This window comes from Pimephales promelas, chromosome 11 (genome assembly GCF_988280905.1).
Source record: "Pimephales promelas chromosome 11, fPimPro1.hap1.1, whole genome shotgun sequence".
Classification (NCBI taxonomy): domain Eukaryota; kingdom Metazoa; phylum Chordata; class Actinopteri; order Cypriniformes; family Leuciscidae; genus Pimephales; species Pimephales promelas.
This window is the reverse complement of record NC_142779.1, coordinates 32,250,574-32,262,709: the sequence shown is the minus strand read 5'-3', so window position 1 is coordinate 32,262,709 and position 12,136 is coordinate 32,250,574. Positions and strand designations below refer to the sequence as shown.

The 12,136-nt window shown below is 41.8% G+C and overlaps 2 protein-coding genes across 7 annotated transcripts in view; one reads left to right on the top strand and one right to left on the bottom strand.

Moving 5' to 3' along the window:
* Positions 1–4,592: 4,592 nt before the first annotated feature.
* On the top strand, positions 4,593–6,606 carry LOC120492333 (tubulin alpha-1B chain-like). Its single transcript, XM_039690567.2, has 4 exons — positions 4,593–4,750; positions 4,837–5,056; positions 5,162–5,310; positions 5,544–6,606. The coding sequence occupies exons 1-4, from the start codon at positions 4,748–4,750 to the stop codon at positions 6,519–6,521; spliced, it is 1,350 nt and encodes a 449-aa protein (XP_039546501.1). The 5' UTR covers positions 4,593–4,747; the 3' UTR covers positions 6,522–6,606.
* A 2,438-nt stretch (positions 6,607–9,044) lies between these two features.
* cul9 (cullin 9) overlaps positions 9,045–12,136 on the bottom strand; it is a 71,901-nt gene continuing 68,809 nt past the window's right edge. For 5 of the 6 annotated variants that reach the window (XM_089117295.1, XM_089117296.1, XM_039690554.2 and 2 more), the window contains 3 exons: positions 10,531–10,664; positions 10,330–10,421; positions 9,045–10,255 (listed from right to left, as the gene is read on the bottom strand). In XM_089117295.1, the coding sequence (XP_088973421.1) occupies positions 10,042–10,255; positions 10,330–10,421; positions 10,531–10,664 (440 nt within the window). In that variant the 3' untranslated portion in view covers positions 9,045–10,041. Of the gene's footprint in view, positions 10,256–10,325; positions 10,422–10,530; positions 10,665–12,136 lie in introns of those variants that run through there. The other variant, XM_089117294.1, reaches the window with a different exon arrangement.

Genomic DNA, 12,136 nt, shown 5'->3' with positions numbered 1-12,136 from the left:
CTGCTTAAAAAGAAAAGCCTCTGAACTCATTACAAAGAAATGTGCTCAAATTTAAAGTCTATCTTCCTTACATTTCCAATGCTGGAAGAGGAAAGACCCATTTGTGGGAGGTAAGTAACTTGCTTCAGTGAAGCTTGCTGGATACTATGGGGGGAAAAGAACACAAAATGGCTCAAAGTGCTGCAGTATCATTCTCAGGGGCCATCTTGAAACATTTAGTCCATTATTCCTCAAATGGCGTGAGGCTAAATGCAGACACCAAGTGTTTGACTCTCTTCATCTCACGGAGTATAACTGCCATAGTAAATCTGCTTCATATTAAGAGATTTTAGGGGTGTAAAGCATACCTGAAAACTACAAGTATCAGTATAGATGCCTTCCAGTAAAAATGACTCCATTACATGTCACCAATTTGTGACTTCTTTTTCTTTATGTTATTTACAAATTTGACTTGTGGACTAAGCCCTTCTTTGAGAAACTACTTCCATCTAATCGTCATTTTCTGTCTTTTAGCTTGGCTCCCAGACGCCTCCCTGTGAATTAAGACATTTTGAACAAATAATTTTCATTTGAGAAATATTATCAAATGTCTTCTAAATGTAGATATTTTGTAAGAAATGTTCAAAGAAAATGCAAATAAAATATGCACAAATCAACTGCTAGAGGAAGTTTAAAGCTACACTGTGGAACTCTTCAACCTTTATATTACCAAAACCCATTGAGATGGTACATCGACTTACAATAGGTTGAATGACACGTCTGCCATAGCCTGAAGGTGTCTATCGCTTTTACTAGCACTTTGTAACTTCGGGTTTCAGGTAGGAACCTGAGCACAAAAAGAACTACAAAATTCGACAGTTTTACGGCATACGTCACTTCCCCCACCACCCCAAACTTCCTCAGATTCTGACATTAGTGCTCAACTCACGTTTGATTGCCATCTGTATGTTTTCGTCATGCCGAACAACAGCTACAAGGAAGAAGGCAACGGTTTTATCAGAGGAAACTAAAACAAGAAAAGGGGAGAGTGACAAATTAAAAGCCAGGGCAAGGATTAATATTACATTGGTCCAGCTTTTTCTGCGCTTGCTGGTGTGAGCGGAAAGGTGCTTGACCGATGCTGACGCTTGCCAGCACACAAATGCAGTTTCCAAGGTAACCCAGATAAATTCATATAAGCAGTGTAGTATTTCTGGTATTCCGGCCACAGCCGTTGGTGTTATGAGTGTAATAAAATGCCCACAGCCCAGTGTTCATTTCTACATACAAACACAGCCTGCCACAGTGCAGGGCTCGCACAAATAAAATCGACTCATGACAAATGTAATGGTACATCAAATGTAGCGAACGTGCCCACGACTCAGTAGTACCCACAAACACTACACACCACATGTCCCACGGTTTCTGTAAAAATAAACCAACAGGAATAAGGTTACAGTCAGCTCAGGCTGATGGTGTTTTGAGTGCAGTGAATGTGCCCGCTGTCCCGTACCCACATTCACTCACAGACATAAGCCCCACGGGGCTCACCCGACTCGCTCTCTCTCAGCCGACTGCTATAAGGGAATTGAGCAAGGCTGCCCAGCCCACCTCAAACACTGCAAGCACACACAATCTAAAGACACGGGAGGCTGACCGGTTGACTGTTTGTTGACTTTAATTTGCGACATTGCTGCGGAGCTTGTGGCCTCTAGGGACGCTAGACGTGAAAGTTACAGGTCGAGTGCACCCTAGTGGCCAAAACTTCCGCAATGTGGCTTTAAAAGAAAAACTATGCAGAAAGAAAAGTCGTAAAGCCATTGATAACCAAGTTAAGCACAAACTAAGACATAGCTTTACAGTAAACTATGCTTCTCCATCCATTTACGCTACTTTCCATATGGTGGTGTGACTCCCCTTCTGTCCGGCATTAACAGCTGCAGTGTACTTGGAGCGTCAGCACACAAGACGGCTGCAACTACAGTGTGGTCTCCCTAGTGGACCAGCATAACAACCATCTGGATTGAGCTGAGTAGGGGACATCTCTAGGGTCTTCAAGTGGGCACCTTCTGTCCTCAGTGTTTCGTCGACTAGCCCACGAAACCTCAAGAGGGCTCGACAGTGACTCTGGCGTCCCAGAGTCAGCCCCATCTGTCCCCCACTCAACTCAGCCCAGCTTACTGACCTCTACATCCCTCCTGTTGCTGAGACCTAACCACAATCTCACAATCTCTCCGCAACCCAACCATATGCGCCAACCTATTTGACTAAGGCTGTCAATCCCCACTGGTGCATTAAAGCAGTTTCAGTGGCAACGGTTCCATGTGGCATACCACTTACCACAAAACACAATATCTGCCCAACCACCTGTCATTCATGCAATATACCCAGGAACGTAATGACTGTAAATACTATGCAACCTATACAAATAAACCAACAGACTCTTCAAGTTTTTCAAGAATTCTACGAAACTGTAGTGTGGCAGCCTGTACACAGCCAGCTAGAATCTCCCCGTCTCAATGACAGACAGTTGCTACTCCTTTCTCCTGTGTCCTCTACTGTGCGACGCAACTTTAGGCCACTGAATCCAATGTCTATGAGGAACTACGTTGTAGAATGTGCCACAAATCCTCGACGAGCCACTTCCACTGGATAAACTTGGACTCTCCATCCTCGCTGTTCTGCTTCAGTGGCCAGATGAGCATACCGCAGTTTCTGCATCTCATATGCCTCATCTACCGCATCCTCCCATGGCACTGTTAACTCTATCAGTTGAACAATGCGTGCTGATCCAGACCACAAAACAATATCTGGTCTTAGGTTAATGGTGGCAACCTCAGGTGAGAAATAAACCGTTGATCAAGATCAGCCAGCACCTTCCAATCCAAAGCAGCTTCCAGTTGTCCTGGGCGAGAATCGGTGTTAACACCTTTTCTTGGTGGTTGCTCGCCTGGGCGGAGGAATATTGTCTTCAGCGTGTAATGTTTTGCTAGAACAGGCGGCAACTTATTGGTCATACTACGCTTGCCTTCCAATGCTAAAGCCAAACATTGCAGAACCTGGTCATGGCGCCAAGTAAACCGACCTTGGCTAAGAGCCACCTTACATCATGTCAAAATGTGCCTTAATGTGGCAGGTGATGAACACAAAGGACAAGAGGGATCCTCTCCGACCCAGAGATTTAGGTTCTGCAGTGATGGGAGAACATCATATGTTGACCTAGTAAGGAAACTGATCCTACTCTCTTCCATTGACCAAAGGTTTTGCCAGCCCATCTTGCATTGTTCCACACTCGCCCATCTCATCCACTCTCCCTGCTTGGCTTGGGAAATGGTCTTTATACACCTCATCCTCTCCTCTTGCTTTCACACCTCATTGACTACCAGCTTCCTCCTTTGAGCTGGGTCTGCCTTGCGCCATTTAGGTCGAGCTAAACTGAGCCTAAAACCCCCACTTCCATACCTGTCCCACGATATCCCCAATTTGAAGGGCAGCCTTTGCCTCTACCATAGATTTCTTTGCTGACCACTTTATAACACAGGGGCTGCCTCCCTTACACATTTGTTGCGTGACTCTACTAAGGTCATTTCCTGTCTGACCTTGGAACAGGTAAACTCCTCGGTTAAAGCAGAGAATGGCAGCTGCAATATTCCTTTACCATAAAGTCCCACTCTGCTGAGGCAGCGTAGAAACTCCCAACCATTTCCTGATGTATGAACTTATTAACGCTTCCAGCTTATCCACTGTTGTCAAAGAAACCTCGTGCACAGTCAGTGGCCACAGCAACCTCGGCAGTAGACCAAACTGAAAGCACCAGAGTTTTAGTTTGCCTGGTAGAGCACAGCTGTTTATGCTCTTCAACCCTTCCACTGCTTGTTGTCTAACTTCTCCCACTTGAACTCTGTCCTTTAGATCCCCATCTTACCATCTCCCAAGACTCTGTTGATATTGCCTCACCATTTATGAAGTATGTTTTATCTATCTTTATGACTTTCCTTTAACCATCAAGATGCTCCTTGATTTAGAGGGCTTAAATTGCATTCGTGCCCATTCAATATTATCTGTTAACTTCCCCAATAACCGATTAGTGCAGGCTACTGTTGTAGTCATGGTTGTCATGTCATCCATGTAGCTGATTGGTGGTAGTCACATCCCAGAAGCCAAGCGCTCATCATCATCATTTCAGATTCATATTTTTAAGAATTTCAAGATTTGTTGCATAGACGTTGCGATATTTCACCCTTTTACAGACCTGTAGAAAACTTATTTCAAATAAGTAGAAATACTTTCCCTTATTCAAATAAAATAACTAAATTGCAAAGTGCAAAAACTCCTGCTGGCATGATCTGAGGCTTTAACAGTCTTGCAATCATACTTCACTTCAAACTCATGAGGAACCTATTTGTGATTTTAATCTTACAAAAAAGAAAAACAAAATAAAATAGCCTAAATATTAAAACAAGAAAATCTTCCCTTAGTGGATCTACTTGTAGTATCATCTTAAACTTTAAAAATACAAGTGAAATAAAGCTTGTTTTTTTTTAATCTAATTACCTTGTTAGCATGAGGGTTCATTAAGAGCCACGCCCTAATTTGAGACGAATAAAAATGAAGATCAGGTGGGGGGTTAGGTGTAGCTCCACAGGTGACCTGGTTTGTTTCAGAAAAGTAATGGTCAATAACTTCTGGGAGCTTAGTTTGTTTTAAGAGTGTATTTTATATTTACAGGCTCAGAATTAATTCCTACTTGCTGTAAAACTCAAGCATAATGGTGAGACTATTGAGTGTCACTTTATTGTTACTGCTAACCTCTTCACTGTGTGAATGTTTTTTATTTTCTTTTTTTGGGGAAACCAGAGGGAGTGCATTTCCGTACATATTGGTCAAGCAGGTATCCAGATGGGTAACTCTTGCTGGGAGTTGTATTGCTTGGAGCATGGCTTCCAGCCAGATGGGACCACTGTTGGAGATGGCAGCTCATTGGCAGACTCCTCTTTTGGCACTTTCTTCAGTGAAACAGGTGCTGGGAAGTACGTTCCTCGTGCAATGTTCATTGATCTGGAGCCGACAGTTGTTGGTGAGACTGAACTCCATTCAGGCTTTTTATCTTCTTCCTTTACAAAACTTGTTTTGCAGTACTTCCAGTGTCGCTTATGTCTTATCTCTTTTGTTTGAAATGCAGATGAGATCCGCAACGGAGCCTATCGACAGCTGTACCACCCTGAGCAGCTCATCAGTGGCAAGGAGGATGCCGCCAATAATTATGCTCGTGGTCACTATACCATTGGCAAGGAGATTATAGACTCTGTGCTCGACCGGATGCGCAAAATGGTGAGTTTTCACTCTTCAATTGAGGTTCTTTAAAGGTTGTTCATGGGACTGCATGTTCTAGTGTCCTTGTGTGTATTGCCATTGCACAGGCATTTCCATCGCACAGGCATTTCATTTCAATTTTGGCATTTCTTTTGAAACACTTAAGTGTGTGGTGACCCTTTAAAGACTTCTGCGATATTGCTGGCAGTATTTGAATACCCACTTCTCCCTTTTCCCTCTGATTCCTCTAGGCGGACCAGTGCACCGGTCTGCAAGGGTTCCTGATCTTCCACAGTTTTGGAGGTGGAACCGGCTCTGGTTTCACTTCTCTGCTGATGGAGCGACTATCTGTTGATTACGGTAAAAAGTCAAAGTTGGAGTTTTCTGTATATCCTGCCCCGCAAGTCAGCACGGCTGTGGTTGAGCCCTACAACTCGATTCTTACGACCCACACCACTCTCGAGCACTCGGACTGTTCCTTCATGGTGGATAACGAAGCCATCTTCGACATCTGCAAGCGGAGCCTCGATATCGAGCGTCCCTCATACACTAACCTGAACCGGCTCATCGCCCAGATTGTGTCCTCCATTACTGCGTCACTACGCTTTGACGGCGCCCTAAATGTTGACCTCACGGAGTTCCAGACAAACCTGGTCCCGTACCCTCGTATTCACTTTCCACTGGTCACCTACGCCCCTATCATTTCAGCTGAAAAGGCCTACCATGAGCAACTCTCTGTGCCGGAGATCACCAATGCCTGCTTTGAGCCAGCAAACCAGATGGTGAAGTGTGACCCTCGCCGGGGAAAATACATGGCCTGCTGTTTGCTGTACCGTGGTGACGTGGTTCCGAAAGATGTCAACGCCGCCATAGCCAACATCAAGACTCGGCGCTCCATCCAGTTTGTAGACTGGTGTCCTACTGGGTTTAAGGTGGGAATCAACTACCAGCCGCCCACTGTCGTGCCAGGAGGGGATCTGTCCAAAGTGCAGAGAGCCGTGTGCATGCTAAGCAACACCACCGCCATTGCGGAGGCTTGGGGACGCCTGGACCACAAGTTTGACCTGATGTACGCAAAGAGGGCTTTTGTTCACTGGTACGTGGGTGAAGGGATGGAGGAAGGGGAGTTCTCCGAGGCTCGGGAAGACATGGCTGCCCTGGAGAAAGACTATGAGGAGGTTGGTGCTGATTCCAATGAGGACTTTGGGGAGGAGGATGAAGAATATTGAAGATGATAAATGTATTTGTAATTGAGTAAATAAATTTGGGAGCATTAGAAAAGTTGTTGCTTCTATTTTCCTTTCATGACCTTGTTCACATGTGGTTGTTTGTGTCCTTGGGCATTCAGGGAAGATGATTGAGCCACAGTTCAGCTGAAGTCGCATTTCATAGTGGCGTGGGGTTCATGCAAGCCAAATTATTGGGTTTGATCAATGTAACCAGTTATTTATGGTTTCTAACTGTTTCAAGCCTCTTTGTGAACCCATCCCAAAAAATATACTCAAATTTAAAGTTTATTTACCTTTTTTTCCAATGCTGGAAGAGGAAAACGCGTCTGTTCGAGGTAGCAATGCAACTTGGATCAGTGAAGCCATCTTGAAACCTTTAGTCCATTATTCCACAAATGGTGTGAGGCCACATGCAGAAACCAAGTGTCTGACTCTTCATCTCGCTGAGTAGAACTGCCATAGTAAATCTGCTTCATATTAAGAGATTACAGGGGTGTAAAGCATACCTGAAAACTACATGTAACAGTACAGATGCCTTCCAGTGAATGACTCCATTTACACGTCACCATTTCATGACTTCTTTAGTAAGTCAAAGCATGATTTCACAGACTGTGCTTGGATTCCCTCTTTTTTTTTTAATGTAACATGCACTTATTGCATCTGTCACCCTTTTCAATTTATAACATCTATTCATGTTCTTTACAAATTTGACTTGTGGACCAAACCCTTATTTGGGAAACCATCTCATTTCTTTTAGTTTGGCCATCCCAGATGCCTCCCTGTGACTTTATAAGACATTTTGAACAAAATTTTCATTTGAGACACATTATTAAATGTCTTCTAAATGTAGACATAGTAAGAAGTGTTAAAAGAAAATGCAAATAAAATATTCACAAATCAACTTCTCTTGGAAGTTTAAGAGACAAATTATGTAGAAAGAAAAGTCATTAAACCATTGCCATAAGTCAATGCAGTCAGTCAGCTGTATTTTTTGTAGGCTACAAAAAAATGATATCAATTATTTGAGTGACCATTCATCTACATCTGCTGCCTGTCTTCAGACTAGCCCCTTCACATCCCCGATGCAATAGGAAATATAGGTCTATGGGTAGAAAAAAAAAATGTATAAGTTCTCATACAATTGTGCTTTTGTGATAAATCTATTATTATTATTATTATTATTATTATTATTATATTGGAAAACCCACTTAACTAATTGATTATTCAGTATCGGTATTGGTAAAATCGTAACAAAACATATCACCAGAGAATGTCTAATAAGACAATAATAAAATAGACTGACTGTGTCATCACCCATTCCTACTTCAGAGCGGTATCCCACAATTCATTACGTTCAGGAACTTGCGTGCTCTGTTTTTGCGCCAAATAGGCTTAGCTTATAGCCCGGAAAATACTGCGTAATTAAAAGCAATTTTACAGCGTAACCTTCGGTAATCTATAACGTACTTACAATCTAAGTATAAGGGAACAATATCTTAATTTTGGGTTAACAACCAGGAGAATTAAACAATTATTTATACCAAGTATTATAGAAATAAGAGCTACTTATTCTACTATTATGATAACTTACATTTGGGATCAATTTAGCAAGAACATACACTACGTACCTTTTTGAAATAATGGTGAACCTTTACATACTGTATAGGCTTTTTAACATATGCATTTATAAAATATTTTTCTTTTTAACAAAAGTGCACTGAAAACTAAAACAATTGCAACTTTTGCTTAAATATTGGGGAGATATACTCTTGTTTCATGTATTGGTGTTTGTTACCCTCTTGTTCCATGTAGTTACAGGGTAAGTACAATAAAAATGCATACATACAATCTTATATCACTGACTCGGAAAACTTTTTTTTAATTATACAAGCACCACTTACCCTGTAACCACATGAAACAAGATATATTTCCCAGTATATATATAAAAAAATTGCAATAGTCTTAGCTTTTCTTGACTTGAAACATGTTAGCCCAAACTTACCAACATCTGCACTTTTGCTATCAAAAAAAGGACTTTCAGCAAGCATCCTTTCTGCCTGCCATTAAAGCTACACTGCATGATTTTTACCCCCATCTAGCGGTGAAAAGGTATATGACCATCCAGTGAATATTAGTTTCTGTTCCTCTCAATTCCGATTTCGTTTTAACTCCTACGGTGGCCAATGTAGTCCAAGATTAAATGGCTTCCAGTTCGACCTCGTCCACGAGTGTTAACTCAAACGTAAACGCGAAAGGCGAAGCTTCAATTAATGGGTATGTCCCTCTTTGGCTAATGTACTTTTAAGATGGAGGGGCAACATGGCGACCGACATTAGAACCCCTTACCCGTATGGATTTTCTATGGCATATTATACACTCACGAGAATACTTTATTACTTGAACTTAGTAAATATACATTAATGAGCACATATATTTTTGAAAGAACTAAGTGTTTTTAGCTAAGAGTTACACAGTGTAGCTTTAAAGACAATTAAATAGTACAAGAAAAAACCTCTACACTCATTTTGAAGAAAAGCATTTATTTTGTGAGCTGAAGTTTAAGTTGAACAGAGAAAACATCTCAGAAGATGGACAGTATATGAATATATAGGTCTATCTCAATTCAAAATTGGACTTTGGAAGATATTTTATATCTCCATCTCTATACAAGTGAACATAAACATGTCCAAAGAATTAAAACTTTTTTTTTTCTTTTGATGAAAAACTGAAAGCGGTTAAGGTATGTTTTGCTTAGCAAATAATGCGACAAGCTACAATACTTTTAAATATTTATTGCCATTACTGCATCTTAACGAGGATATTTTGGAGGGCTCCGGTGCTCGAGTTAAAGCACCATCCTTGTTCATGGACGAAACCAGTCATGTTTCATGCAGCCCTTAAACACGGATGCTGATGTTTCTCTCTTCTCAAAATCTTTGAACATTTTTCCAAATCCAAATGGTGATCAACCAACTCAATGTCAAATATGAAGGCATTCAAAAAAAAAGAAATTTAAAATAGAATAAAGGCAAGAACTTTTGGTATTCAAACTAAATACACAATGCCGACAGCTTTGACCAGATAAAAAACAAAAAACAAAAAAAAAACCTGCTTTCTTAATCCCTTGTTTTGAATTTTTTTTACCGAAAAAAAAAAATTGCATTTGTTAACAAAACTATGAACAGTTTCAAAAAATGACCACCTCTACGATATAACATCAATAATTAAGATCCTTCATTGAACTTAGTGGAGTGCCCTCATTAGCCATGAACGACGTTACAATTTCAGAATATGACTGCAGCGTAAACCTAAATAAACGTGAAATACCACTTTTGGTGCAACAACCGATTTATGCTAGGGCTCAAAGTAGGTGCTAAGTGCGAAGCAAAGACCACGCTACAGAGAAACATACTCAAAACTCTGGATTCCCATAACAAATAGTCGCTTTTTTCTTTCTTACATGGGTGTGGTACTTGTAGTGTCTACTTTTCTATTAGTAGGCATTGTGTATCGCTGTCGTTTAGTCAAAAGGGCTGAAGTCCCTCTCTAAGTTTTCAGATTCATCGTCATCAGAAAAGAAGTCGTCGTCATCGATGTCCTCCTCGTCGTAATCCTCGTGCCATTCTGGGACGTATTCGTCGTCATACTCGTCATCCTCCTCGGCTTCGTCGCCGGGGTCTTCGTTGTTGTTGTTGTCGGAGTCAGCGGACTCAGAGCCTCCTTCTGATTTGGACCTGAAACAATACAAGAAGAGTGAAAACATCTGCATGTGTCGGTGGCTCTTCTCTGTAAATGTGTGGAGGCTCACTCTTTGTTGGCGTCTGTGTTGTTGGCCAGATTAGAGGCCTGCGCCGTCTCCTGGTCTGACCCGGTCTTGGACTGATATCCCACGCGGAAGTCCTGCCAATCGGAGATGTTTGTTAAAAGCCTTTAAAGCAACACATTTGACCAAGTTCATGTTGAAGCCCATTAAAAGTGCACGAGTGAGAATATGCAGGAGTAGGTTTACCTGCGTGGAGTGCTGGAGGATGGCCACTAGGCGTTCCTGAATTCGGCGGATCAGCTCCAGGCCGGTGTTCAGGTGTTCAGGTTTCAGGAGTCGGACACAGGAAGCAAGGTCGGTGCATTGCAGCAGGGTCTCCTCTGGAAACAAAACCACAAACTAGTTTAGCTTTGTATGATCAATGCATCAGAATCATAAACATAACTGAATTGGAGCAGGGTTCGCAAGTTAAACGGTTAGTTCACCCAAAAGTGAAAGTCGTCATTAATGACTCTCCCTCATGTCGTCCCAAGCCCGTCAGACCTCCGTTCATCTTCATCCACAGTTTAAGATATTTTAGATTTAGTTAGAGAGTTTTCGGTCCCTCCATTGGAAATGTATGTACGGTATAGACGCTTTCAGCAGTGACAACATAAACAAACGGTACTGCGCATGTGCATTAATCTGGCCCAAACTTAACTTCCGGCAGACTTGCGGAGACAATCCATAACAAGTAAATAACCTAGTAGCTGGTATTTCTTGCCAGTCAAAGAAAATATATGTTACCTGGCCAAACTGAAATGTGACACTACCAGATCCGTTGAACAAAAATTGGAGACAAGATGTTTTTCTACCGACGTGTCTGATGTTAAAAAAACTGTGGCGAGCGCGACGGCGGGGTTTGATAAGGTTAATATAGCTCTCCTTATTAGCTATAGGCTTCTTACATGCTTGCTAACCTTTTTTTAAGGTGGGTCTCCACATTGACAGCATGTTGGATGGATCTGTGCAGCGCTGTTTATGATACTAACCATTCAATACACAGACTGGTCCGCTGTCAATGTGTTTGCGAGAGAGAGAGAGAGAGAGAGAGAGAGAGAGAGAGAGAGAGAGAGTGTGCGTATATGCGCTGCACGCAACTCTGCAGTCAATTACAACTTTTCCCATCTTAAATTGTTAAAGGGTTAGTTCACCCAAAAATGAAAATTCTGTCAGTATTTACTCTCCCTCATGTTGTTCCAACCCCGTAAGACCTTCGTTCATCTTCGGAACACAAATTAAGATATTTAAGATATTAAGATCACTCCTGCATACTAGTCCATAGGCTTCTTGAGGGAATGACTCTTGCTGTCCCCGAAAAGTAATTAAAGACATCGTTAAAATAGTCCAAGTGACTAGAGGGGCTCAATCTTAAGTTTATCAAACGACAAGAATACTTTTGTGCGCAAAAAAACAACAAAAATAACGACTTTATTTCAAATATTCACTTCCTTCTCCATGAGCCTGTAAGTCAGTTAACGTAGTGTGATTGCGTAGAGCTACGTCACACGTAGGCTCACTATTGGCCGACGCTGGTCATGTGTGTGTGATGCGTGTGACGTACAATAACAGAAGCTTACGCTATTAAACTAGTTAGCTGACTCGCACAGAGGGAGAAATAAACGAATAGTTGAAATAAAGTCGTTATTTTTGTTGTTTTTTTGCGCACAAAAGTGTTCTCGTCGTTTGATAAACTTAAGATTGAGCCCCTGTAGTCACTTGGATTATTTTAACGATGTCTTTTATGACTTTTCGGGGACAGCAAGAGCCAGTACCTCAAGAAGCCTATGGACTAGTATGCAGGAGTGATCTT

Coding starts and splice junctions, on each gene's coding strand:
- LOC120492333 (XM_039690567.2), top strand. Junction 5,057..5,161: donor TCTGGAGCCGACAGTTGTTG/GTGAGACTGAAC, acceptor TTTGAAATGCAG/ATGAGATCCGCAACGGAGCC. Junction 5,311..5,543: donor TCGACCGGATGCGCAAAATG/GTGAGTTTTCAC, acceptor TGATTCCTCTAG/GCGGACCAGTGCACCGGTCT.